Source organism: Arachis duranensis, chromosome 3 (genome assembly GCF_000817695.3).
Source record: "Arachis duranensis cultivar V14167 chromosome 3, aradu.V14167.gnm2.J7QH, whole genome shotgun sequence".
Lineage (NCBI taxonomy): Eukaryota > Viridiplantae > Streptophyta > Magnoliopsida > Fabales > Fabaceae > Arachis > Arachis duranensis.
The window spans coordinates 28,173,922-28,199,752 of record NC_029774.3 but is presented as its reverse complement, the minus strand read 5'-3'; the positions used below and the strand labels follow the sequence as shown (position 1 = coordinate 28,199,752).

Genomic DNA, 25,831 nt, shown 5'->3' with positions numbered 1-25,831 from the left:
TATTAAGTTATTATTATTATTATTATTATTATTATTATTATTATTATTATTATTATTATTATTATTAAAAAGATGAGTAAAAATGAGGAAGGAAAAGTGATAGTTGACCTTTGTGGCTTCCAGATATGGCAAAGGCTTCATGAGCTGGCTGTATTGAGAAAGGGTAGATTGATGCCCCGCTAAGTTTGGTGTGGCCACGAGAAATGGACTAAACTGGAAAATTGACCTTTGATGAATTGATTAAAACTGTCGTTATCGAATAAACGGAGAACAGAACGGACATAAAAAAAAAGGGTTTCTTAGTTTTTGTGGTGTCTGAAAAATGATATCATCTCATTCCTATTATTTCACGCTAATAATTGGTTTGTTTAGTTGAATTTTGTAAAAAAGATATATATTTTTCTAATACTTTTATTTTTATTATTTAAATTTTGTCCAACACATTAAAAAAACTTTATTAAAAAATATTTTTTTAATAATTTAATGACATCCAAATAACCTAAATATTTTGTTGACAAATAATTTTCTCAAACCAATTAGGCAAGCAATTAGGGAGATATGAAGGATGGGCATACGATAGATTATACGAATTTTAATCTTTAAAAAAGTATTTTTAAATAAATTATAATAATATTTTAATATTTTAGTGATATTAATTAATATTTTAAATATTTTGATATTTTTTAATTATATAAAATGTTTAAAACAATTTTTTATTTAAATAAATAATAATGTATATTATTTTAAATTTATTGATCCGTAATGATATTTAAATATGTTAAAGTATGTTTACTGAAGACTTTTTATTTGTTACTAAGATAGTTGGATATAAAAAAAATATGAGTATTATATTTAAAATGTGTCTAATATGCAGACACAATAACTTAGCAAAATGTCTTACCTGATAGATTAGGAGAAATAAACCATAAGATTCAATAATATTCAAGTTATATGAGCCATATCTCGTTATTACAAGATTAACAAGAGAAACCAACAAAAAAAGCTCTTGATAAAAAAAAGAATATAGGGACTGCATGATTTGAGGCCGATAGTCCAACTAAATTCCAAAATAAAACATATTTGATAATGTTTGATATGAAAATAATGAAGTTACCTATCAACAAGCAATATGCATCGATAAGTGAGAAAGTAACTAGTTAATTGAAAAAGTTTGCTGTTGTGGACTCCCCTAACATCCCTAACGGCTCCACGGTCCAACGAGAATTAAGCCCAACTTCCCTCTTTCGGTCTCAGGATCTCGGATAATTTAACGGAGATCACTAAGATTCGATTACAGAGATAAATTTAACATTGTCTAAATTAAAAGATTAAAAGAGAAGAACGAAGTACATATAAAAAAGAGTCTTACACTCTTTAATTATGACATATAAAAAATCCTAAACCTCAATTTCTAAAATTGATTTTGACTTCGGTGTCAGAATGTCTTTACAGGTCTCTTCTCTATCTTCGTCCAAGGACCTAAAAGCCGTGAAATTCGTCAACCGCATTAGATCATAAATCTCATCATTCCATGTCAATTCTGAACATTGGTGCTGTGCTGACAAAAAAGTCCAATGGCATTTAGGTCAATAGACAACTATAATCTGATAAAAAATTACGAAGAATACAACCTCCTGAAAAATTATAACACCCTGTTATTCTAAATTTTATTCTGCAATAATGTATGAGTCCAACTTCGAATGATCCTGAGAAATGGTGGCTCTAATACAGGTATGGCTACCATTGTATCATTTAATCTCCCAACAATACTTTTTTTGCAACATGTTAACTCTAATAAGTCAATCACAACTTTGTCCATATTGCACACATTTTGCATAAAATGTTGTCGGCTTAGACTCATAAACCAGATAATCAATACTTTTGTGAATGGTATAATCTTCAACTATATTTATCACATTCTCTCTAGAATTAAATTCTATCTCTATAACAAACTCGCCATCTACGACCATAGGTGGATATGCAATAACACCGTAAAAACATATTTAGACAGAGTAATATCTTAATATACGAATATAATATTCAAATTACTAATTTGAATATGGTGCTTGTAACTACAAACCTGTATTGACATACTCTGGAAATTCTGGAGCATTTATGGCATCAAGATCCAATGCGCACATGGAAGATGGCTCTTTGAATGGATGCTCACTTGTTAGTGCATTAGCCGCGTCCTCTACGTCTGACTTAACGGTTCAGTCCGCTTATTCCTCATCTGCTTTGGATCAATGAAATTGTTGTTGCTTTTATATTCCTCTTTGCTTTCACTGTTATAACTTTTCTAATCGAAATGATGATCAGGTTCTTCGATCGTATTAGGTAATTGTTCGAACTTCACATACATCTCAATTATAGACATATGTGATTGGGTTTGATAGTAGATTGAGAACATCTCTTACAGAATTGTATCATCATTGATGCACATCGCTGAAATTGAATGAACCCATCAATTCTAATATAGGTTGTTTATATAAAATATTTTGCCACTTTTTTGGTATATAAGGATCTATATTTTAATAATATAACTCTTAAATTCTTCGAACGACTCTATAAAAAAAAAACAAATATACATGAATTATTATACATAAATATCACACCTTTAGATATTTTTAATAAAATTTAATCATTAAAATAAATTTTAAAACTAATATTATTATTATATTTTGATTACGAAAATCAAAATTTCATTTTAATAAATAAAAGTATAAGACGAATTAACTAAATATCATAAAAAGAAATAACCATGTAACTAAAATAAAAAAAAATAACAACACATGAAAAGAAGAGAAATTAGCAAAAAAAAAAAATAGTATCAAGAGAAGAAGAGATAGACAATTACAAGAAATTATTTTCACACGAATTTTTTGTTATATACAGAGGAGATTTCAAAAATCGTTACTCATGCTTATACATTAAAAAAATTTCAAATTTTAAAAAAGAAACCAACATTACTAATTTTATGGTGACAGAGATTCTAAAAAAAATGGTCCAACTTCAAATTATTAATCACATTTTGGTATTTTTTTTCTCTTCTTAAAATTATTAATCACGATTTTTTGTCACATTGATAACTTTTATATCAATATATTATATTAAATTAGTATAATACCACAGCATTATTTTTTAAAAAAAATGAATTCTCTCTATTTTTTATTAAAAAGAATAAAATGTGATCTCTTATCTTTAATTTTATAAATAAAACCAAAAATAAAAAAATAATTAAATTAAACACTAAATATTATCCAATTTTTTTCTATTAAAAAAAATCCACTCCCCCCTTCTCATTTTATAATACCCAACAAAATTAGCCCAAATGATCACCGTGCTTGATGAGTTATCATCACATGAAAATATGAAATTGCGCTGCATGTGGTCCAAGGGTACTTTTTATTTTTATTATTAAGATTGTGGTGGTGTTTTTAAATAATGTGGAGAGGTGGTATATTCTTTTTTTGTATGAATAATCATAAAATTGAGGCACAATTTTGTGTATTTTAATTTTCTTTGTTATACTACAAATTTAAAGGTCAGATTTATGGTTTATCATTTTTTTCACAAAACTGACCCACTGATTTGTTTATCCTTTAAAAAAATTTTCAGCTCACACAAATTTGAGACTCAGATTTCTCTATTACCCTAAATCTGACCCTAAGTTTTGTTTTCAAAAATAAAACTGAGCCTCCGATTTGTGAGTTTCAATTTAAAAAAAAAAATTCTCTATATCTATAAAAAACACACCATTTTTTCATAATTAAGCATAACACATTTTAAACTTTTATAACTAGAAAAATTAGCCGTCGAAAGGGGCATCTCAAATTCTCAATAAAGGCATTAGACATATCAGGGGGAGTGGATTCTCTTAAGTGAAAAAAAAACTGAATAATATCTAGTGGAAGATTTCACTCTTTATTATATTCTCTCTCTCATTTATTTTTGGTCTCACTTGTAAAATTAAAAATAAAAGATTACATTTTATTTTTTTTAATAACAAAAAAAATAAAAAAGATCTATTTCCCATATCAGGCTACACGACAACGTTTAAATTATCTTCAATAGTAGAATTTGAATTTGAGACTCTTGAAAATGTGAAGCTCTCTTCTGAATACGAGCCTAATGTATAATAGGATTTAGTAAATTTGTGTTTTAAATATATATTTTAAAAATATAATAATTTTAATTTTTTATATATTTAATATAATATATTAAAAATATAAAAGTCTCAGTTTTTAATAAATTTTAATAAAGTATTTGTGTAATATTTTAAAAAAAAATGTCTTTAAGATTCCCGTTACAAGACTCGTATAATAAAGAATCCATTCTATGCATGCTTTAATTTATCCTTTGTTGTTAGGTCCCCTAGAGAAGCATCTCTTGAATTAATGATGCTTTAGATATTATTCTCGGTCAATTTGGCCTGTGCTTTGCGTTGTCCGTTGTGTGCCCCTTCATAAATGCTTTTAATATTTCGAGAAAGATAAAATTAAATATATGTAACCAATTCTATATACAACTAATTATATAATTTAACAGTCAATTTTTTAAATATTTAATTTTAAAATTGTAAAAAATTAGATTTGTCCTCAAAACACGTTAGAAACTCATCACGTCGTGCCCTCCTCCTCCAACTCGTCTTGTCGCACAATGTTACCCTCCTCGTCGAATTCCTCTCGCCCCGACGCACCGTACCCTCCTCCTTCAACTCTTCTCGTCGCAACGTCGCACTATCGTCCTCTAATTAATTCTTTTTGTTATAACACCACGTTTTTCGTGTGTAATTCCGATTTTCTTATCATGACACCTTCTAATTCTTTGGCGTCTCCCTTTTTTCATTCACGTCTCTTCTTCTTTGTCTTCATTCTTCCATCCACGTGTAACATCTTATTACACAAAACTTTATATTTAAGATGTAAAATAGAGGTAACGAGACGCTATGACATCTAAAAATAAAAATATATGTATATAACAATGATAATATATCTGGAAGCCTTGAAAGAAAAGGAGAACGACGAAAACAAAATTGAAGGTACGACACTCACGAAAAACGGAAATATGGAGAACTTATATAAAAAACCAAAAGACAGATATAAAAAAAGTAGAATTCCAAATAATAGTTATATCATCAAGATCTACACTCGACCTACGAATCAAAGGTCGGCTAGAATATAAATATATACAACCCCAAAAAATAAACCAACAGATAAATATAAATCATGTTTTTCCAAGTCAACCTCAAAGGCAGACAAAACATAATTTATACAAGATAGATAATTCATACACATATATAAACATAAACCAAATACAAACACCAACTCTCCTAAGATAGTTCTTCACTTCCAAGAGTCTCCAGTGCGGTGCCTCGCGTCATGCATATGAAAACCACAATATATGTATGGAATGAAAATAGGGGATTCTCAATATGGTAAAGGTGCCCACGTACATAAGATATAAGGTCACGGGAAAGTCAGAGGCGATCCTAGAACTCCGACACTCAGGTTTAAATCTTAAAGTTTATAAATTGAAAGCTATAAATAGGGTATGTTATCTAAGATTCTTATTTCTAATTCTTTTCTAGCTTAAGCCCTAATTTCTGCCTTCTTCCAGTCCTCCAAAATTTCGGTGCACAGACAAATAATACAGACAAAGTAAACACAAGTAGGATACAGATACAACAGGTAGCAAATATAGCAGGTAAGCATAATAATCACATAGCAAAGTCTAATTAATGCACAATAAGCAAAACACACATATGCATATGATGTATGCCTCCCATATAGCTGATGATATCATCTGTCGGTTATATAGTCAACCCCGACATGTTCTAATAGCTAACCGTGGACAGAAACATCTTTCGCGGAGCAAGCGGAGCTGAGCCACAACCCCCTTTTGTTACTACTCACTCAACCTAGAGCAAGTGGAATAAACACTACTATTGCTACTATTCAGGTGGGTGTTTATAAGCTCAACCTGGAGCAAGCAGGACGAACCACAATCCTTGCTACTGCCCAGGTATCACAAACATACATTCATTCAATCTTAATCGATAAACTATTCTTTCATCCAAATTAACTAATACAAAACTTTCCAAAAATTTTTATAAAATTTCGACAGCACATCTCCTAAAACTCGGACTTTGTCACTCTTCTTGGGTCCCATCCAAACCACTCAATCATCCACAAATACACACATATATATATTCAACGATTCTCGACAACATATCCTCCTCATTATTTACTAGCAATATTATTGATCACATTCATTATTCCTTTCAAAGCTCATTATTATAATTCAATATCATTCATCAATCATTAATCATTCTCATCATCATTATTCACAATCATTAATAATAAATCATCATTCATTTTAACCACCCACTCAATAATTTCTAACAATGAGTCACAAAACCTCAACCTTCTATATCATACAACTTATCCTATGGTCATCTAGCCTATGTCTTTATAAAGCATTATATATTATCTACGAGAAAGTAAAACCATACCTTGGCCGATTCTTCCTTGAGCTCGGAACTCCTCAAAAATCTCTCATTTCACAAGCTCCAAGCTTCTAAACATCAATTCCTCAAGTTTAATCACCCGAATTTCATTCCAAACCGCCCAATTGAACTCCAAATCAACAAGAACACAATCTAATTCAAACAATATCACTATAATCATCATAAGGTTTACTAATTCGATGATTCACAAGGGTCTAACAGTTTCTTACCTTATCCACGGATCAATTGGACAGAACCCGGTGATTATCCACCGCTAGAGTATCCCTAAACCATGAAAATCACAAAATCTCTCAATTTCAAAACCAAAATCACAAAAATGAAAGGGAAGAACTGAGAAGAAAATCTCAAATTTCTTACCAAATTATTGGGTAGATTTTGTAGAGAATTCCGAGAAGAACGCGTGACCGCTGACGACTTGTCAACCGGAGCTACAGATTGAAAGTTACGGAAGATTAAAGTCTTGGATGGGGTTAGGGTTCTCCTTCCCGTTTTTCCCCTTTCAATGTGATTCTAACGTAATGGAGAAGAGAGGGCTGGAGTTAAGTTTATATAAGCGGGCCTTGGACCCGATTTGGATCCGGTCCAACCGATTTGATCCGTTGGCTCGGTTCTGAATCAAAATTTTTAAAATTAATACCAAAATTCATATTTTAATTATTTCAACTTCATTGAACTATAAAACTTAATTTTCTAATTTCATTGATTAATAATCAATTTATTAGTTAATTATTTACTAATTACCTAGGTTTTACACCACGTCTCTTCTTCTTCTTCTTCGTTTTAGGTTTTGAATGATTCTTTTTTAATAGTTTTGGATATTTTTTTCTAGGTTTTAAATATGTCGTTTTTATAGGTCTTAAATTTTTTTAATGTTTTGGATATTTCTTCTTTTATAGATTTTGAATGATTCTTTTTAATAGTTTTATATTTTTTTAAATTTTAATTTTTTTATGTTTTGGATGTTTCATTGTGTTATCTAAAGCCTCTAAAATTTAAACATTCAAAATTTGAATATAAAAAATCTTTGAAATAATATCTTTTTTTAATAATTTTCTTTTATTTATTTTTATTATACATTCTCAGAAAAAATATCTGCTGGTAGAAGACGATGACTGAGCGATCGACGGTGATAGACAATGCGATACATCGGCATGATTATGGTATGACATAATGGCTGAGATAGTTGGTAGTAATACTAAAGGGATAAGTATGATTTTGGTCCCCAACGTAGAGGCTGAAAATTTATTTCGTCTCCGGTCTTTTTTTGCTAAAAAATGGTTCCAAAGATTTCAGTTTGTTTTAAAATCGTCCTTTTTACCAATTTTACCTTTTTATTACCAAATTACCCCTCATTGAAAAAATTATACGAGAAAAGGGGGAGGAGGAGGGGGAGAGAAGGGGGACCACCATACCGCCGCGCTGCCGTCTTGCTGCACCGCACCGCACCACTATCATCATCATCTTCTTCTTCTGCCCTGCTGCACCGCACTGCATCACCGCACCACCATCTTCTTCTTCTTCTTCTTCTTTTGTAAAAGAGATTTTTTGTGAAATTTCTGAAATTTAATTTTTTTATGATTTGGCTTGAATTTGAAATATTGTTGTTGTTGAATTTGTTGATTATTGTTCAAAGTGCATTTTGCTTGAATTTGGGTCCTGGTGTTGATGATGATGGTGGGGGTAGTGGTGGGTTATGTTTTGAGTTTTGTTGTTCTTCTGATGATGATGACCATGATGATAATGGTGGTGGTGGTGGGTTCTTGTTGATTTAGATTAATTTTGAAAAAAAATTCTAATGATGATGATGATGACTATGATGATACTGGTGGTGGTGGTGATGGTTCAGGTTGGGCGTAGGCTTCTGTTCTGGTGGTGGTGGTGGTGGTGGTGGTTGATTTTTGTTGATTTTGGGGTAAAGGGAAAAAGATATTTTTGTTTGAAGGACAATTTTAAAGCGAATTGAAATTTTGGGGACCATTTTGGAGCGAAAAAAAGTCAGAGACGAAATCAATTTTCGACCTCTATGTTAGAGACCAAAATCATACTTATTTCTAATACTAAATGATGTAACTAAAGGACGAAGGAGAAAAGATAAAAGATTTTGTTTTTTTTTTATTGTAAATAAGAGTAAAAATGAGATTAAAATTACCGTTAATTATTTAAGATTGTGACTTTTTTTTGTTGAGCTTTTTTTAGTTTATATATTAGTTGGTTACTGTTTACAAACGTCCTAATTGATTACCTCTATAATACATACATTTAAGATATTCCCTAAAAAATGATAATATAACTATATTTTTAATAATGTTACTCATCCCTTATTTTTTTATTTTATATTTATATGAAATATGAAAAAGAAATAACATTATCAAAATATAGAGAACGTTATTATTTCTTATACTTCCTTTGACTTTGACAAGGAAAATACGTGTATGCATATTATATCTAGAAAATATTTTGCGTAAAATTTAAGAAGATAAATATTCAGAAATAAATATATTTTTTTTTTTATATTCGAGTCAATAAAACTTCTTATTTCTTTTTACTAAGTATTGGCTTCTTATATTTTATAATTTATAGTTTCAGCTTTTGTCAAATTTTTAATTAATTTTTTAAAATTAAAAAATTTGTAATTATATTTTTATTTTAAAATTTTTTTAGTTAGATTTTTACTCAAAATTATGTTTTAGGAAAAATATAATAATATTAAAATATTGATATAAAAATCAAACAAAAATCGGTATATTATTGATGTATATGAAAGTGAGTATAATATATTGAATCATCAATTATAGTGTTGGTTAAAAAAAAGAGTAAACACTCAATTCGGTCTTTGTCCATTTTTATAAAAGACAAAGCGATTTTTATTCAGAAAAAAGGGATACTTCGACACTCAACTTTTTTATTTTGGGACAATACGATCCCTTTGTTAAAAAATCCGTTAAATAATAATAAAAATTAGTTTTGTGGTGGTTTTATTTGTATTTTGTAGGGGTTTTAAACCTCCACAAACTATTAATAAGTTTGTTTTTGAAAAATTTCTTCACCAATAGTGGTTAAATAAAGAAAAACCATTGATGAAAATAATTCGGCAAAAAAAAGTAATTATAGTACAAATACCTTTTAAAGGAAAAAAATAACATCAAATAAGAAATGAAAGAAGATAACTTTAATGTTAATAATATTGGTATTGGTGATGATGACAGTAGAGGAGATAATGATGATGATAAAATATGGTTACACAATAAAATAATAGAAGTAGGAGTGATAATAATGAGGATGAAGAAAGTAGTGGTAGTAATTGGTTAATTGTTGAAAAAATTTTGTGGGGGATTAAAACCCCACAAAATACAAATAAAACCCCACACAATTATTTTTTGTTATTATTTAATAATTTTTTTAACAGAGAGATTGTATTGTCCCAAAATAAAAAGGTTGAGGATCGAAGTGTCCATTTTTTGGACAGAAATCGCGTTGTCTTTCATGAAAATGGACAAGGATCGGATTGGGTCTTTACTCTAAAAAAAATTGTACGAATTACTATTGTATTACAAGAATGGATAAAAATTGAAAAAATAGAAGTGAAGACAATGACCTGCACAATAGAGTAAAGATAGAATAAGAGAAAAACAATAAGACAGGAAAAATTCAAAGAAGAATCCAGAGAAAAAGAGACACTATTTACAATGCTCAATGTCTCTTTTCAAATCTTTTTTAGCTATTTGATGCTTTTCTCAACATACTTTTTTTCTGTGGGAGTCAGTTAAATTCACTTGAATCTTTATATTCTTTCTGTCGCACAATTCTACTAACTATTCTTTATTTTCTACTTATATCAATATCCCCTCCATGAAAACAAATTTTGCCTTCAAAGTCGACAGTAAGATATTGAGTCTTCATGTCTTTATATAACTCCTATGTAACTTTCTCTTCATATGAGTTTTGCCATTGAATCAGAACCTCTTCGATTCACTTGTCATCCTTTTTAATTATTCTATGCTGTATAACTATCCGTGACTGTAAGTGGCAACCCTTTTTATCACTATAAGAAAATAACTCTATTGCCACGCTTTTAAAGTGTGGTAAAAAATTGAAAAAAGCGTGATGATAACTTTTTGCCACACTTGTTGAGCTACCGCCACGCTTTTGCATCCACTAACAACGGCAAAAAATTGTTGTTGCTGGAGAAAGTGCACCTTCACATTTCTTCAACAATAAATGTGAAAGGCCGGACGAATCCTAGCTGATCTTTGTCAATACAGAGAAAGGACCAAAGTATAGTGCATAGACAACTTTTGATTCTTCCCTAAAGCTACTAATCTTTGTTGATATACTGCAATTTTACGTAGACAAAGTCTCCCACATTGAATTCAAGCTCTGTGTATTTGCTGTCATCCCGAGCCTTCATTCGTGCTTGGACTTTTTGTAAATTGCGTTTCATATAATAACCCAACTTTTAGCACGTCATGATTGTACTAAAAATAAGGTGTTACTGACCTGTTTTCCTTTATTATCTATTTAATGTTAAACCTTTATGACATTAATACGTTCCCAGTTTTAGGAAAAATCTAGTCAATTCTGTTTTTATTCATTAAAAATCATTCAACAAAGACTTCCATAAAAAATAATCACATAATTACTAGTAATACATTATAGTTATTCAAATGAATAATAAATACTAGCCTACCCTTCCGAATAAAACTTCAACTAACAAGGCGAGGAAAAATAAATAAATTCTAACAAATACTCAATTCGCAAACAAACTCCTCCATGCATCTGTAGCTTCACAATAAACCTTCGCACCTGTAGCTGAAAGGGTGGAAAAGAGGGGATAAAAATTGGAGAGTCCTTAGTAGGGTTAGGGTAGTTAGTTAGGTTCATTTTATGTTATACTTAGCCAACAACAACAATCACAGGATACATACAAACTTTAACAATCAAAGACACAAAGAAACAATTAATCAAAAAGCACATACACATGAATCATAGAAACATATAACAAAGAAATATGCACAAACAAGTATGATGCATGTCTATTCCTAGTGCAGATAATGAGCTCATCTGTCAGTTTCTACCCTTTCCCGACATAAGCTAACAACCTTTGTCTGGGTATGACTTTCAGTGGCATGACCTCTATAAGAACCTCTGTCTTATAGGCACTACTCTCCAGCTGAAGCATGTAAGATTTTACTTTTGGAAGCTACTCTAGGTAAGCCTACTACCATATATCTACTGTACCTCTAGCAGCAGATAGACATTCAACAAGTTCTTATTGTTTTTCTTTTCTTTTTTTTAATTATTCTTTTAATTTATTTCTTCTAATATCTCAAATTATCTTTGCATTATTCTCTCGTCTTTTCCTAAATATTTTATAAAAGGGAAAAATCATACAATCTTGAGTTTAGATTGTCTTTTTAAAGCTTTTAGGAAAACTTGTTTGTTTATCACTTTTAGTTATATTATATCTTTTATTATAAAGATAATTATTCAAATAAAAATAATAATAAAATTTATTATAATATTTTTCAGTTAATAATATTTAATTTCTCAAAATTTTTAAAAATTTATTTTGACTCTCAAATTTTTAAAAATTTTACTTTAACCACTTAACTTTTAAAAATTTCGTTTTAAACTCTAAACTTTTTTAATTAATTTTCATTCCCAAAACTTTTTTTAATTAAAATTTGGCCACAAAATAATTAAAACATGAGGGTTTCATGTTCTTCAAGGAACCAAAGCAAAATCATAAAAAATTCATCAAATTTTATTCAATTTTTAACTAATTTTTCAATATTTTCGGTAATCGATTTTTCTCAATATTTAAAATAAATTCCCAGTCACTAAAACACATTATTTTTATTATGATTCTAGATTATATTTATCATTAATTATGACTATTCAGTTCGGTTTTTCAGTAGTTTTTGAAACTTAATTATTTCATCAAACTTTCAACATAACAACACTCAAATTCAAGCATAAATTTACAATCCAGCAATCACAGAATATTAATATATTTATTTATCACAAAAATTTTCTAACCCTACCTTGTTGCAGCCACCAACACCAAAACACCAAGAAAGTTTTCTGACCGAGAAATCTAAGAAGAGAACGTCAAAAATCGGCTATTTCACCTTGGTTGCCAACTTGGTGATGATACGTCACCTTAAGCAATTTTTAGGGTTCTTTTATATTCATTTTCTTAGGAGTTTAATTAAATTTCTTATGTTTTCTAATGGAATTTCATAAATAATAAAATATTTGGAGTTGGGATAGTGTTCTTGTGTTTTCAAAAATTTTCGGCTAAAAAACAAACAGAAATTAAAGCTTTTTATAAAAAAAACATAAATACAGTTTAAGGGTAGAAAAACCGTGCCCTAAGGAATGAAATCATGCCCAAAAGGAAGAAACTGGAGCCCAAAACACAAAATTGCATGCAAGCCCGGCAGGCATGCTTACAACTCGGCGTGCATGTCCCCAATCCTGACCTCTTAATATTCAAGTAGTCATAACTTGAGCTACAGAGGTCCAAATGAGGTAGATTTAGTTGCGTTATAAAACTAACGTCCAGAGCTTCAGAATGATATGCATATGTTTATAGTGGACATTTAGTTTGTGGAACGCGCCACCCTCATCTTTGGGACACAAAAAATAGTGCCCCAGACTTCTCAACATCCATACCCAAGGGACAGCCCACACGCCCGGCGGACAACCCATATGCTCGGCAGATATCCCACACACCTGACGGGCCTTCCTCCTTCATTCCCACACACCTGACGGGCCTTCCTCACACACCAGTGAACCCTGTCTTCTCCCTTCATCCGTCGGGCGTCCATTAAAGCCTCCAAGACACACACCCGGTGTGTGTGCCTCCTAAGAAGTGTATTTTGGGCTTACACCCAAATTCCTTTAAAACAAGCCCGACGTAAAGACAATTCCAACTCTCAAGGTGCAATAGTTAAGGCCTAATCTCAATTATACACATCATTAAAAGTCTTAATCATATCCAGAACATTCAAGATTCCAAAAGATTTGTTATTAATTCTTTCTAAAAAATTAAAGATTTAGTTGTTAGGATTTGATTTTGAATTATTATTTTGATTTGAATTTGAAGTAAGTTAGTTACCTTTCTTCCTTTTCGAAAGATAAGATTATGATAGTTTTTGAATTTGAATTTGATCTCTAGAATTAGGATAAGTGAACCTTGTTTACAAAAGATCGACATCCAGGAGGAGGAGGATCGTTGGATTCAAATCCGAATATTCATTTCTTCAGCATAGTTTTCTTCTCATTTTCTTTTACTTTTTCATGGGTAACTAATCCTTTGTCAAAGGGTTTGGAGCTCTATTTATATTTCTATGGATTATTAATCTAAGTTTATTTTATTTTAAGGTTTTGCATTGATCTGTTTCATGGTTGAGTTATTCATTCTTCATTAGGATTAATGGTATCGAAAAGTATGCTAATATCTTTTGAATTCTTTTATTATAATTAGAAAATTTAATCTTTGAATTCAATCTTCAAAACTCTTTCACTTGACTCTTTGAATTCGGATAGGAATAGTAGTTCAATTAGTTTGCGACACATACATGATTTTCAAGACAAGATTTTGCTTCACCCCCTTTTGTCCTGTGTCTTCGTTCGCGGAGGTGTGTTTCGTGCCTCTGCCCCTTATGTGTTCCCGTGATGAAGAATCTAAGCTATGGATATGATTTTGGGAAGGGTCGACGGCAGGGAGAGAAGGGTGGATCGGCAGCCATGCGACTCCATGATGACACAGTGGGGCACGATGGAGCAGGGAAGAGTTTCGCGCGCTCTGCACTCTCTTTTGGCGGGTTCCTCAGTTTTTTATTTTGGATATTCTAAATTGAATTTGGGTAAAATCATCACTAGATGGATTGGGGTTAGCAGCGGACTTCGTGGGTTTGACACTAAATCAGTGCGATTCGGCGTCGGTAGTTTGATTTGGGAAGGGATCGTAGCTATCCACCCTGAATTGCTACTGTTGGTGACACCACAGGCAATTTGCTGCCGCCATCCCCCACATCTGTTGCAGTGTTTAAGTGACATATAATTCAGATTAGAACAACTTTTAGAAATTGTGTTTTCTTCTAAAGTTTAACTGGACAAGACTAGCTTGAATAATAACACATCATTCGACTTAAGGACTACTTTTAAATCTTATTAGAATTTAAATCAGTTTTTTGTGCTTAACCTCTTTAATTAATTAACGAACAACTAGTTGATTATTGAGAAACTAAGGAACCAACAAATTGAAAATCAGTTACTAAAGATTTGTCGTGAAAGTTCTTTGCATACTTTAAGATAAGTAAACAAGGTTTGATTTCCCTAAGAGCATAAACATCTCCGAATCCCTTGACTCTCACCATCATTGTCTTCTTTCAATCAATATTCACATCACTATATCTCAAGCACTTAAGAATCCAAGTAAGATACAAGTTTTTGCCTTCATCAATCCATGTTTTATTGATCTAATTAGGTGTTTAATTTGATATTTGCTTGCTCAGTCCTTTAATCCTCATGAGAACGATATCCACTCACTATGATATTACTTGAATGATCCGGTGTATTTGCCGATATCCGTGGGCTTTAATTTTCGTTCATCACTTGGCCGAACCATGCTTGCAGGGGCAACAACATCATCATCATCATCATCATCATCATCATCATCATCATCATCATCATCATCATCTTTTTTTTCTTAGTTAAATATCATACAATTGGTTTAACGATAACAACAACACATCATTTAGTTATAAATGACACAGAAAATTTGGGTAAATGACACCAAAATCTTTGATGAATGACACAAAATTACTCAAAGGACTACAAGTTCAAAACTAATTCACTCAACTAAAAAAAATATTGAAATGTATTTCAGATTCAAAAGACACACCATAAATTTACACAAATGGACAAAAATGATTAAATTTCTTATATATTATAAATGTCACAGAAAATTTTAGTAAATAATACAAATTTTTTTTGAAAAATCACATGTCCAAATCTAAATCCTTAACTCACTTATCTAACAAAATACATTCAAATATATTTAAAAAAACATCAATTTGTTGTAAATGACACAGAAATGGTTAAATCTCTTATATATGAATTCAATAACGTCCAACTAGTTCAATGATAAGAAAAATACACCTTTAGTTAGAAATGACACTGTTAAGAAATTTTGGTATCAAAATTAAGAAACTTTTTGTGTTATAGTTGAAAAATTTCGGTGCTATTTTATAATAAATTCTGCATAACTCAAAACTCTTCCTTCTTTTCTTCTTTTTTATGGTCATCATTTTCTTCTTCTTTTCTTGTTCATCTTCTCCTTCTTGTTTGACTTTCTCATAATTCTTTTTGTTTTACTCTCTTAACAAGAATAAAAACAAGAAAAAATTAAACAAAGAAAAAGAAAACATACGTAATGCTGCAAAACTACTAGGAAGAAGATGAGCAAAAGATAGAAAAACGAAGCAATAAAAGAATGATGACGAGGAGGAAACATGCGAAGAAGAAGAAGGAACGCGAAGAAAAAGTATGTGATTCACACGCTCGTTGTGAGTTATTTTTGTTGGGTTTGGATGAATTTAGTTAGATTTGGTTGACAAAAATACTTGAATTTACAGCAGGACCTTTTTTTTTCTACAGTTTTTCTCATCATCTCGGCAGACCTTAAAGACAATAATATTTTTTTTTGTACGGTATTTCTCAATTCGACAGATCGATAACTAATTCACTGCGGAATAAAGCTCATTTAAGGGTCTGTTTCTAATCAATGAGTCACTCCACACACAAAGTAATTTGCTTAAGTGAATAAGTGAAATAACTACTCAACCAACTCAAATTTTGATTAAAATACATATTAATTATTTTTAATATTTTTAAATAAAAATAATTAAATTTTAATTTTAATTATAAATTTATAAAATATTTATAGTGATAATTATTATATATATTTTTATTTAATTTCTTTTATAAAAAATTATATATTTTCATATATTATCTTCTGCCACAGCAATATATACTAATTTTTCGATAAACGTCCAAAACTAAAAAAACAAAAAATAATTTACTCAATGAATGGTTTCTTCCGTATTTTTTAATTTGACTTGACTAATGTGTTTGGCATCCGCGAATTTGATCGGATGGATGTAGGACACATATAATTATAGTTTAACAAACATGTAAAGTAGAGTACAAGATAATATTGTTATCAATAGAACTTTTAAATTTTCATTTTAATAAATATACTATAATTATATTAAAAACTAAACTTTACATATTTTTTTATAAAATTTTAATTTTTTATCAATAACTTTAATTTATGTTTTTAAAATATATATTAACTAAACCCATATAATTATTCAATATTCAATTTTCTTTGTTCATTATTTCCTGGGATTCCATGTATCTTGTTGCTTTAGGCACGCATTTGTATATATAGAAAAATCTTAAATTTTTCCATAAAAAACAAAAGGCATCTTGCAGAGGTGGGGGACTATTTGACCTTTCTTACATTTAAAAAGATTCCCTAAATTTAAATTGTTATGCAACTATATGCCTATATATATCTCAATAATATCATCATCTATCCTCCATGAAAGCATATACTAATTAAGAAGCTATGGTAAAGGAATTCATTACACAAGCAGAGGTTGGTGTAGGGTTAGAAACCCTGTGGACAGCTTTGGCAAAGGATTTTCCAAACATAGTTCCGAAAGCTCTCCCAGATATTGTGAAAGATGTGCAGCTGACCGAAGGCAATGGAGGAATTGGAACAATCCTCATCTTTAATTTTTTGCCTGGTGAGTGTGCTTCTGGATGGCAAGATTTTCATCAATGTGCTTTATGTGAAATATTACCTTTCAATTTCATATCCCAAATTGTTTATTCTACTTTTACTTTTTAATAATAAAATATAAAAAATACGCCTCAAACTCAACTCATTTTTAAACGTTTTTTATTAAGGAGTGTTATATATATTTTTTGTTAATTATTAAATAAATTTTATTTAATCTATTTATTTATTATATTTTATATCAATAATTTATATTTAGTGTTAAAAATTTAAGATTTAGAATTTAAAGTTTAAAATATAGAATTTAATATTCGGAATTTTAATGTTTAATTTAGAATTTAAAGTTAAAAAATTAGCAATGCACTCCTTACCTTTTTTTTTGGGAGTGCATTAGTATTTGCAATCAAACTCATATATATCAAACCAATTTGGATTGGTTGATTGATCAGCTCACTTGTCTGCTTAAATAAGTATCGGGAGTTTGAATCTCGCTTAATCAAACTCATATATATCAAACCTAATTTTCTGATTTGTCTAACTCTGCTAATCGTTAATTACATTATTTTGTTAATGAACTAAGATGCAAGAAGTGTAACTCATTACCAGAGGGAGAAGATCACAGAATTTGATGAAGTTAACCATGAAATTGGGCTGCAAGTGATTGAAGGGGGTTATCTGAATCAAGGTTTAACATACTACAAGACTACTTTTCAACTTTCTTCAATAGAAGATCATCGGACTTTGGTCAACGTGAAAATCTCCTATGACCATGAATCATCATCAGAGGTAGAAGAAAGTGTCAAGACATCGAAGACATCGCAGTCCACTTTATTCTTTCTTAAGAGCCTAGAAAAATATCTGTTGAATGAGGCTTGATGAAGTATTGTCATCTTTACTAGTACCAATAAAGGGTTGAAGCAAAACTTTAGTTTTACTGCTAGCCCTGTTCAAAGAATTTATGTTATATGCAAATAAAATATCATTCAATAATGAGATATTTATATAAAATATATATTAAAATATGGGTATTTTAAAATATGCAAAGCAATACATTCAAATTAAATATACAAAAAAGTAACATACCGGCACATAGTTTTAATTTTGATGTGTATAAATTAAAACAATTTTGTAAAAATAGTTTCTATTTAAGTATATTTTGATATTTTAATTATAATTTCAGGATAAAAATATTTTCCTTTTTTAATAAGTACCCTATTGATGTTTACATTTTTTTAAAAGTCTAAATTATTGGTCAAATTAAAAAACTAATATTTTTAAATTAATAATCAATTGATAAAAGTACAACATAACTTAGCCAATATACTTACTCTCCGATATGCAAATGGCTATATTTTTAAATCCTATAATAAAGAATAATAATGCAAGAATAGAGTAGATAGCTCGATGTATCGATAATATTGCAGGAGCTGTCAATCGACTGTTGGTACCACCAATAGGTGGAATGTATAGTAATAATCCTCTCCGAGTGTTAAATAGAGGGGATGGTCCAAATGAAGTCTTGAATGAGGCAAGAGCAAACAATGCTGTTCAAGCCTATGGTCAGGATATAACCTAAGCGGTTGAACAAATCTTGAATAGAGCATAGTTAAATATAGGAGTGACAAATCAACCCTATTTCATATTTCCCTTTTCAGATTATGTGTTTCAAGTTGAACTTCTGCGTGAGAGGGGGTGGGGCGAGGGGGGAGGATTTTCAAAACTCCCAAATCTCTCACCAAGTTTGCAGAGAAAGTGAAAAATCGATGGTCAAGCACGTAGCTTGATATACAATCGAAATTGGTGAGTTGGCTAACAATAAGTATTTGAAAATGAGATATTTTTCTTCTTCACTTACGAAAAATGTCTTTACTTGGTTTTTAAATTTGTAACCTAACACGATTCATAGTTGGGTTCAATTAGAAAGGAGCTTTCACGATCAATTTTTTAGAGGAGAAATGAAAGTGGCTTTATCAAATTTATTTATAGTAAAAAGAGAAAAAATTGAGTTGATTGATGACTACCTAATACGATTCAATAATATGAGAAACAAGTGTTTCACTTATATTCCTGAACATGTGGTAGTTAAGATGGCCATTAATGGTCTTGATTTCAATATTCGAAAGAAGTTAGTAAACCAATAATTTTTAGACTTGGCTCAATTAGCGGATAAGATACAACAAATTGAAAAACTGAACAAAGAAAAAGAAGAACTTAAGTCAATAAAAAGGTAAATTATATCGACTGTATGAGTGAAGAAGAGTTGAACAATGAGTCTATTTTTGCTGCAGAATTAAAAGATGGGCCTCCATATGTGTGTCGATCTCTTAATCCAATAAAAGACAAAACTCCTTTGTCAAGGGGAAGAAGTTATTCTTTTGACTTAACGAAAGCTGAACAAATTTTTGACATGTTATTAAAAGATAAACAACTTGTACTCCCTAAAGGGAAAAGAATGTCATCTGTTTCTGAAATTAGAAATAAAAAGGTTTGTAAATTTCATCAAGCCTCTGGCATTATACTAACAATTGTATACGTTTCAGGGACTTGATACAAAAAGATATTGAAAATGGTCTACTGAAGTTTGCAGAAAAACCTGAAATGAAAGTGGATTCTGATCATTTCCTGGTCACGTCTTGCTGAAACAAAGGAGATGACTTTCTCGATCAATATGGCCTCTGTCGAGCCTATGAAAAAATATGATCAATTCGAACTTGATATGTTCAAAACAGAAAGGCCTATCTATCCAAAGGCAGGAGAGGACTTGTTGGATTTTTTGCTAAGACAAAGAGAAAAAGAGGAAAACGTTGCCATATGCCCCCGATGCAGTGCTCTGTTCGACTCATCAACTTCTAAGGCTTTCGATTCTTAAAAAAGAGTAGAGAGCAGATTTTCCAAAAAAAAATGAGGCAAGCTCGATTAAAGTAGGGGAAAGAATTGAGACACTTCCAATGCTCCTGTCAAACAACAGATGTGCACTATCGTCACAATCAATCAGAAATCTGAAGGAGTGTCTAATCAAACTAGAGTTCTCCCTTCTAATGTGTCGAATAATAAATGGGTACAGAACAATGCTCCCAACTACTCAAGGAATTATAATTTCAGCATTTCAAGAGGAGGATTTGGGCATTAGGATGAAAACCATAAAAGAGGTGTTTCTCGGTGAGAAAGAAGTAGAAGAGGTGGTGGTTGAGCTCGATGTAATGATCAGGATAAAACTCTTTTCATTCCAAGAGTTGTGGCTCAAGCACAGGGTGCTTATGTCGACACAGAGGGTCCATATCCAGAATTAAGCAAAGAGAGAAAGTCCCTTAGAAGCAAGAACAAAAGGGGGATAATGCATCAATGGTTAGCTAGAAGTCAAACAATGAGTCGAAAGAAACATATTAACCAAGCTGGTGCCCAAAGGGAAAGAAGATGATGAATCATTGACAGAAACTTTCAAATTTGGATTTGAGGATGACTTAGACGTCATGTTTGGTAAAACTGGTTTTGGGTATATGGCCACAGTGTCTGTTCTCCCTTTCGATTTTCAGGGCAACCCTGAAGGCCCTTGGAGTTGTCTTGGAGAAGATTGTGATGATGCCATTCCAATAGACAAATGTAGATTTATTGAGATGGGTTGATTAAAGAAGGTTTATTTAAAAATCTTGATGAGATAAGCAAGGGTCACCTTCGACCTTTGCATATTAAGGCTAAAGTCAAGGGATTGGTGATCAATCGCATCCTGGTTGATAGAGGAGCAGCAATTAACTTGCTTCTTGAGAGCATGTTCCCATTATTCCATAAAATGATAAAAATTTTGATTAAGACAAATTTGGCTGTTATTGGATTCAATGGTAAGTCGACAACAGTCCTGGGAATGATCCAACTCAGGGCTAAAGTAGGAAGTATCAAACAACCCATGGTATTTATAGTGGTGCCTAGTAAGGCAACCTTTAATATGATACTAGAAAGAGATTGAATCGATGGAATAGGGCAACACCCTCGACCCTACTTCAAAAGCTAGTGCTATGGATTGAGGACGAAAGAATTGAAGAGATCGAAGCTGACGACATCCCCTGCTATGTCGAATAGATGAATGTCAGCTTTAAGGAGTATCATACTAGTGTTTGACTACTAGACATTGATATGAGCACTACTCTCATCAAAGGTTGCTATGTTGGGACCCATAGTATGAAGTTGGTCCCTAAGGCCAAGAAAAGCTTGACCACAGAATCCACTTAATGTTTATATCGAGCCATTGGGCTCGACTCTCAGCCTACATGGCTAAGAAAAAGGAGTGCACATGTGAGTGTGCACTAGATTGTATATATGATCTCAACTTCTTAAGATTTGAGAAGTCAGATTTGTTTTCAAAAGATTTGTATAATAAAAAAGTTGAAGTACAAGATCCTCTCGATGAAGTCGAATTGGAGGTAGCCCAAATGGCAAGGCAAGTAGAACGCATTGATTGAGGGTAAGCCACTGGAGGTGTTCCAAGCCTATGCGTTGAACACATGGTGTCGCAAGTAGCACACAAATGCATGCGTTAGATGCAGGAGAGTGCAAGTTAAACGTAAAGAGAGATGGTTGGCCACTGAAAGGTTTGCTGGCCCATGCGTTAGATGTGTCATTCTTCACATTAGACGCGTGGTGTTGGCTTTGGCTCCTGGAGGTGCTTCTGCATGGCACGTTGAACATAGGGGGCTGTGCGTTGAACGCACGGCTCCCTGTCTTCTCTAGAGGCTTCTCTGTTTGCTTGTTGTGATGTCGAGAGGCTTCTCTGTCTGTCTTTCTTCTTTCTTGTTCTTAGTGTTTCTCTTGCTTGCTTCTTTTCATTCTTGTTCTTTCTACACATACCAAAACTCAAAGAAAATTCAAGAAATATTGATTAAAACACTAAAATCTCAATTAAGAATAAGAAAATCACTAACTTCATTCAAAGAAATAATAAATAAAACAACTAAAGATGCTTATGCATCACAACACCAAACTTAAGATCTTGCTTGTCCCCAAACAAAAAAAAACTATGCACAAAGAAATTTCTCTAAATGAAGTGAGTTGAAGACTTGCTTGTGATATCTCAATGAGTAAAGTGATCAAGTGACAGTGGGATAAACTCCGAATTGTGTGATCATGTATGGATTCCAATGCTTGCTAGGCTTACAATTGAAAGTCTTAGAACTTAGGAATTCCATTCGGATGATATTATAAAGGTCTCTTTATAAATTTTCACCTTGAAGATAGTTTTTTCCATTCTTTCTATTGTTGTGATCATTTGTTTCTTTTCTTAGCAATACTTCTTTTCTTTTCTTAGCTCTTTTTGGGGTAATTGCACTTGGATTTGACTGTTAATGTTCTATCTTAAGGTGACTTTTTAAGATGATTTTTCAATTGGCACTCCCGAACAGTTAGTTCAAGGTATCGGGTGTTGAAGCACTTCCTGGATTTACTTGCTCAAGTCTCTCTCTTTGACACAGTCACACCACAAGCACTTAATTAGGAAAATAACTGTTTGAGCTTTATTTCTTTTTAACCTTCCTAGCCATTGGTGCTCAAAGCTTTGAGCATTGCTCTTTGCTTTTCTTTTTCTTTTCTTGTTGCTTCTTGGTTTTATAGATTTTTTAGAACCTCTATAATACATTTCTAAATTTCATTCCATGTCTTAGAGCTCGCCATGCAAGTTTTCATAATACATTGCTAATCTCATGACATACTCACATTGTCAGAACCTCCACTTTTCTTAATCTTAATTGTCCCAAATGTGAAAAATTTTCTTCAACTTTTTCCATTCAAAAGCTATTTGTTGCATGCTTAAAGATATTGGGTACAAGCAATTTTAAAAATAAGGTGAAATAAAGAGGAATGAATCATGATTATCAACTAAGAACAGAAACAAATGCAAGATATAAGAAATAAAAGCTCAAAGATAGAGTTACCCCCTCTTCTTCATCTTCTAGGCTATGTTTTACATAGCCTCCAACACCAAACTTAGAGTGGTTACTTCTCCTCAAGCAACAAAAAAAAAAACAATGGTGATGGAATTTTGAATAATCATGATTATCAAGTGAAAGTACATAAGTGATGCAAAAACTTATTCAAATAAAACAAATGAAATTAAAAAACAAAATAAAAGGTTACTGATGGTTGGGTTGCCTCCCAACAAGCGCTCTTTTAACGTCACTAGCTTGACAATTAATACTTGCTAAGGTGGATGTTGATCATAATGCTTCAACTCCTCCCCTCTCACTATGAATATTCTCCCTGTGTCTTCATCTATGAGCTCAATGTGTTCAAAAGAGAGAATCTTGTTTACTGTGTAAGAGCCATGCCACTTGTTGTTGAATCTTGCTGACCATATCCCTGATGGTAGAGGGACTTGTGGTACTTTCTGCGCAAGTCAGAAATCACTTGTGTGTATCTTCTTGTTCTTCCAACCTTTGGTCTTCTTTCTGGGCACTTTCTTTTCTTCATTTGCTGATGCACTCCCAACACCAAACTTAGATTTGATGTCAGAGATTTTTGGAGGCTTGGATCACTTGATTTAACCTTCGTGCAATTTTTTTCTCACTTGAATGATGCATGACTTTGAAAACATGAAAAACTAAGTGCTCATCATGCACCCTCAACATTAATTCACCCATTTTCTACATCAATGAGAGCTCTCCTAGTGGTTAGGAATGGTCTTCCTAGAATGATGAAGGCATTTTCATTTTTCTTCATGTCAAGGATCACAAAAACCGCTGAGTGAAAAAACTTTTCCACTTTGACCAAGACATTCTCAACTATTCCATGTGCATACTTCATTGATTTGTCTGTCATTTATAGAGCTATCCTTGTTGGTTACTCCTCTTTGATTTGTAGCTTCTTCATCATAGACAATGACATTAAATTTATACTTTTCCCTAAATCACACAATACTTTTTTAAAGGTTGCACTTCCAATGGTGCATAAAATTTGGAAGCTCTCTGAATCTTCCAATGGAGCCCAAAAACTTCTGAAAACACAAAAATACTATCCCAACTCCAAATATTTGATTATTATGAAATTCCATTAGAAAATATAAAAAATTGATTAAAATCGAAGAAAATGAATGAAAAAAACCCTAAAAGTCGCTTAAGATGACGTGTCATCAGGCTCCTATAGGTTGGTTTTGTTTTTTTGCTGCTTGCTGCCTCATTTTTCTCCATGTCGGACTGCCTCCTTTTTTGCCTCTGTTCTGCTTCTCTTTGACTGCTGGTTTCACTCTCCTCTCTTGGTTCCAAATTGGATTTACTGAGTTTCCTTGATTCTTCTTCCTTTGTCGCTGCTCCTCTTCCATGATAGGAGGTTCTGGCTTGCGAAACTCCTTCTTAGCTAATAGTACACCGTTATTTCTTCTTCTACCTAAGTTTTGTAGTTTGGCTGGAGTTTTCCATTTTTCCTTTTATTTGAGACTCTTTTCTCCAACTCGAAGTACTATTTCGTGCATCTCATTTCTCAACCATTTACTAGAGTATATCTAGCGTGATAATCGATGACAAGATTAATCACCATAAATCTAAGACCTCATAATTCATAAAACCAAGACCGCGGCATGTTCAGTAATTTCATCATTTCAAATATCAATTAATATATTCTAATATTAATACAAAATTCAAATTCAGTCATGAGAGTTCCTTTTCACATGTCTTATTAATAAAGCTCATCACTACTTCAATCGCATAAAAGTTCATTCTCTCTCATACACACATATACACACATGTTCACTGTCAAGGATATCGAAAACGTGAAAAAATGATTTGTTTTATTTTTACTAATAGGGTATGAAAAATAGAAAAATAATTTTATCTCGTTTTCGTTTATTATATCTGCATTACCTTTTAAAAATTATTTTTGCATTCGTTGACAGTGAAAATATACTAAATATACAAATTAGTAAATTTTTGTATTCCGAATTAAATTGGCAAATAAAATTTTTTATTTAAATAAAAAATCTCTATTTCAATTAACATGCATTATCATGTAATAGTAGATAAAAGAAAATTATTTCTAATCTATTTTTTATGAAAAATTCTAAATATTTAAAATATTTATTTATTTTTATATTTTTAAAATTAAATATTAATTTTTTAACTCTTTTTAGTAAATTAAACAAACACTTTTAAACACTATAACCATCACGATTTAAATTTTGTTAATTAATTCATTTAATTGGTTTGCTTTTCATTAAGCACTTATCATCTATGTAGGGTAAAATGATGTCATCTCTTGATAATCACTATCGTATATAGATCATTATCATTCTCTAATTTGATATTGAGAAAGTTAGTCGCCTATTGTTAATTATTATTAGTTTTAAATGCATATTGTGAAAGAGCCTATCAGCAAAAACAAGACAAATATCCAACACAAAAAATATAAAAGTACTCACAACACAATATGACAGTAACTATAATAAGTAAATATAGCAAGTAAAATAATAAAAAAAACACACCAAGATTTTAACATGAAAAACTCCCTCA

At 31.3% G+C, this 25,831-nt stretch overlaps 1 protein-coding gene across 1 annotated transcript; it reads left to right on the top strand.

Moving 5' to 3' along the window:
* Positions 1 to 17,137: 17,137 nt before the first annotated feature.
* LOC107478367 (phytohormone-binding protein CSBP) lies at positions 17,138 to 18,341 on the top strand. The gene is made up of 2 exons (XM_016098508.3): positions 17,138 to 17,355; positions 17,929 to 18,341. The coding sequence occupies exons 1-2, from the start codon at positions 17,175 to 17,177 to the stop codon at positions 18,222 to 18,224; spliced, it is 477 nt and encodes a 158-aa protein (XP_015953994.1). The 5' UTR covers positions 17,138 to 17,174; the 3' UTR covers positions 18,225 to 18,341.
* The last annotated feature ends 7,490 nt before the right edge of the window (positions 18,342 to 25,831 follow it).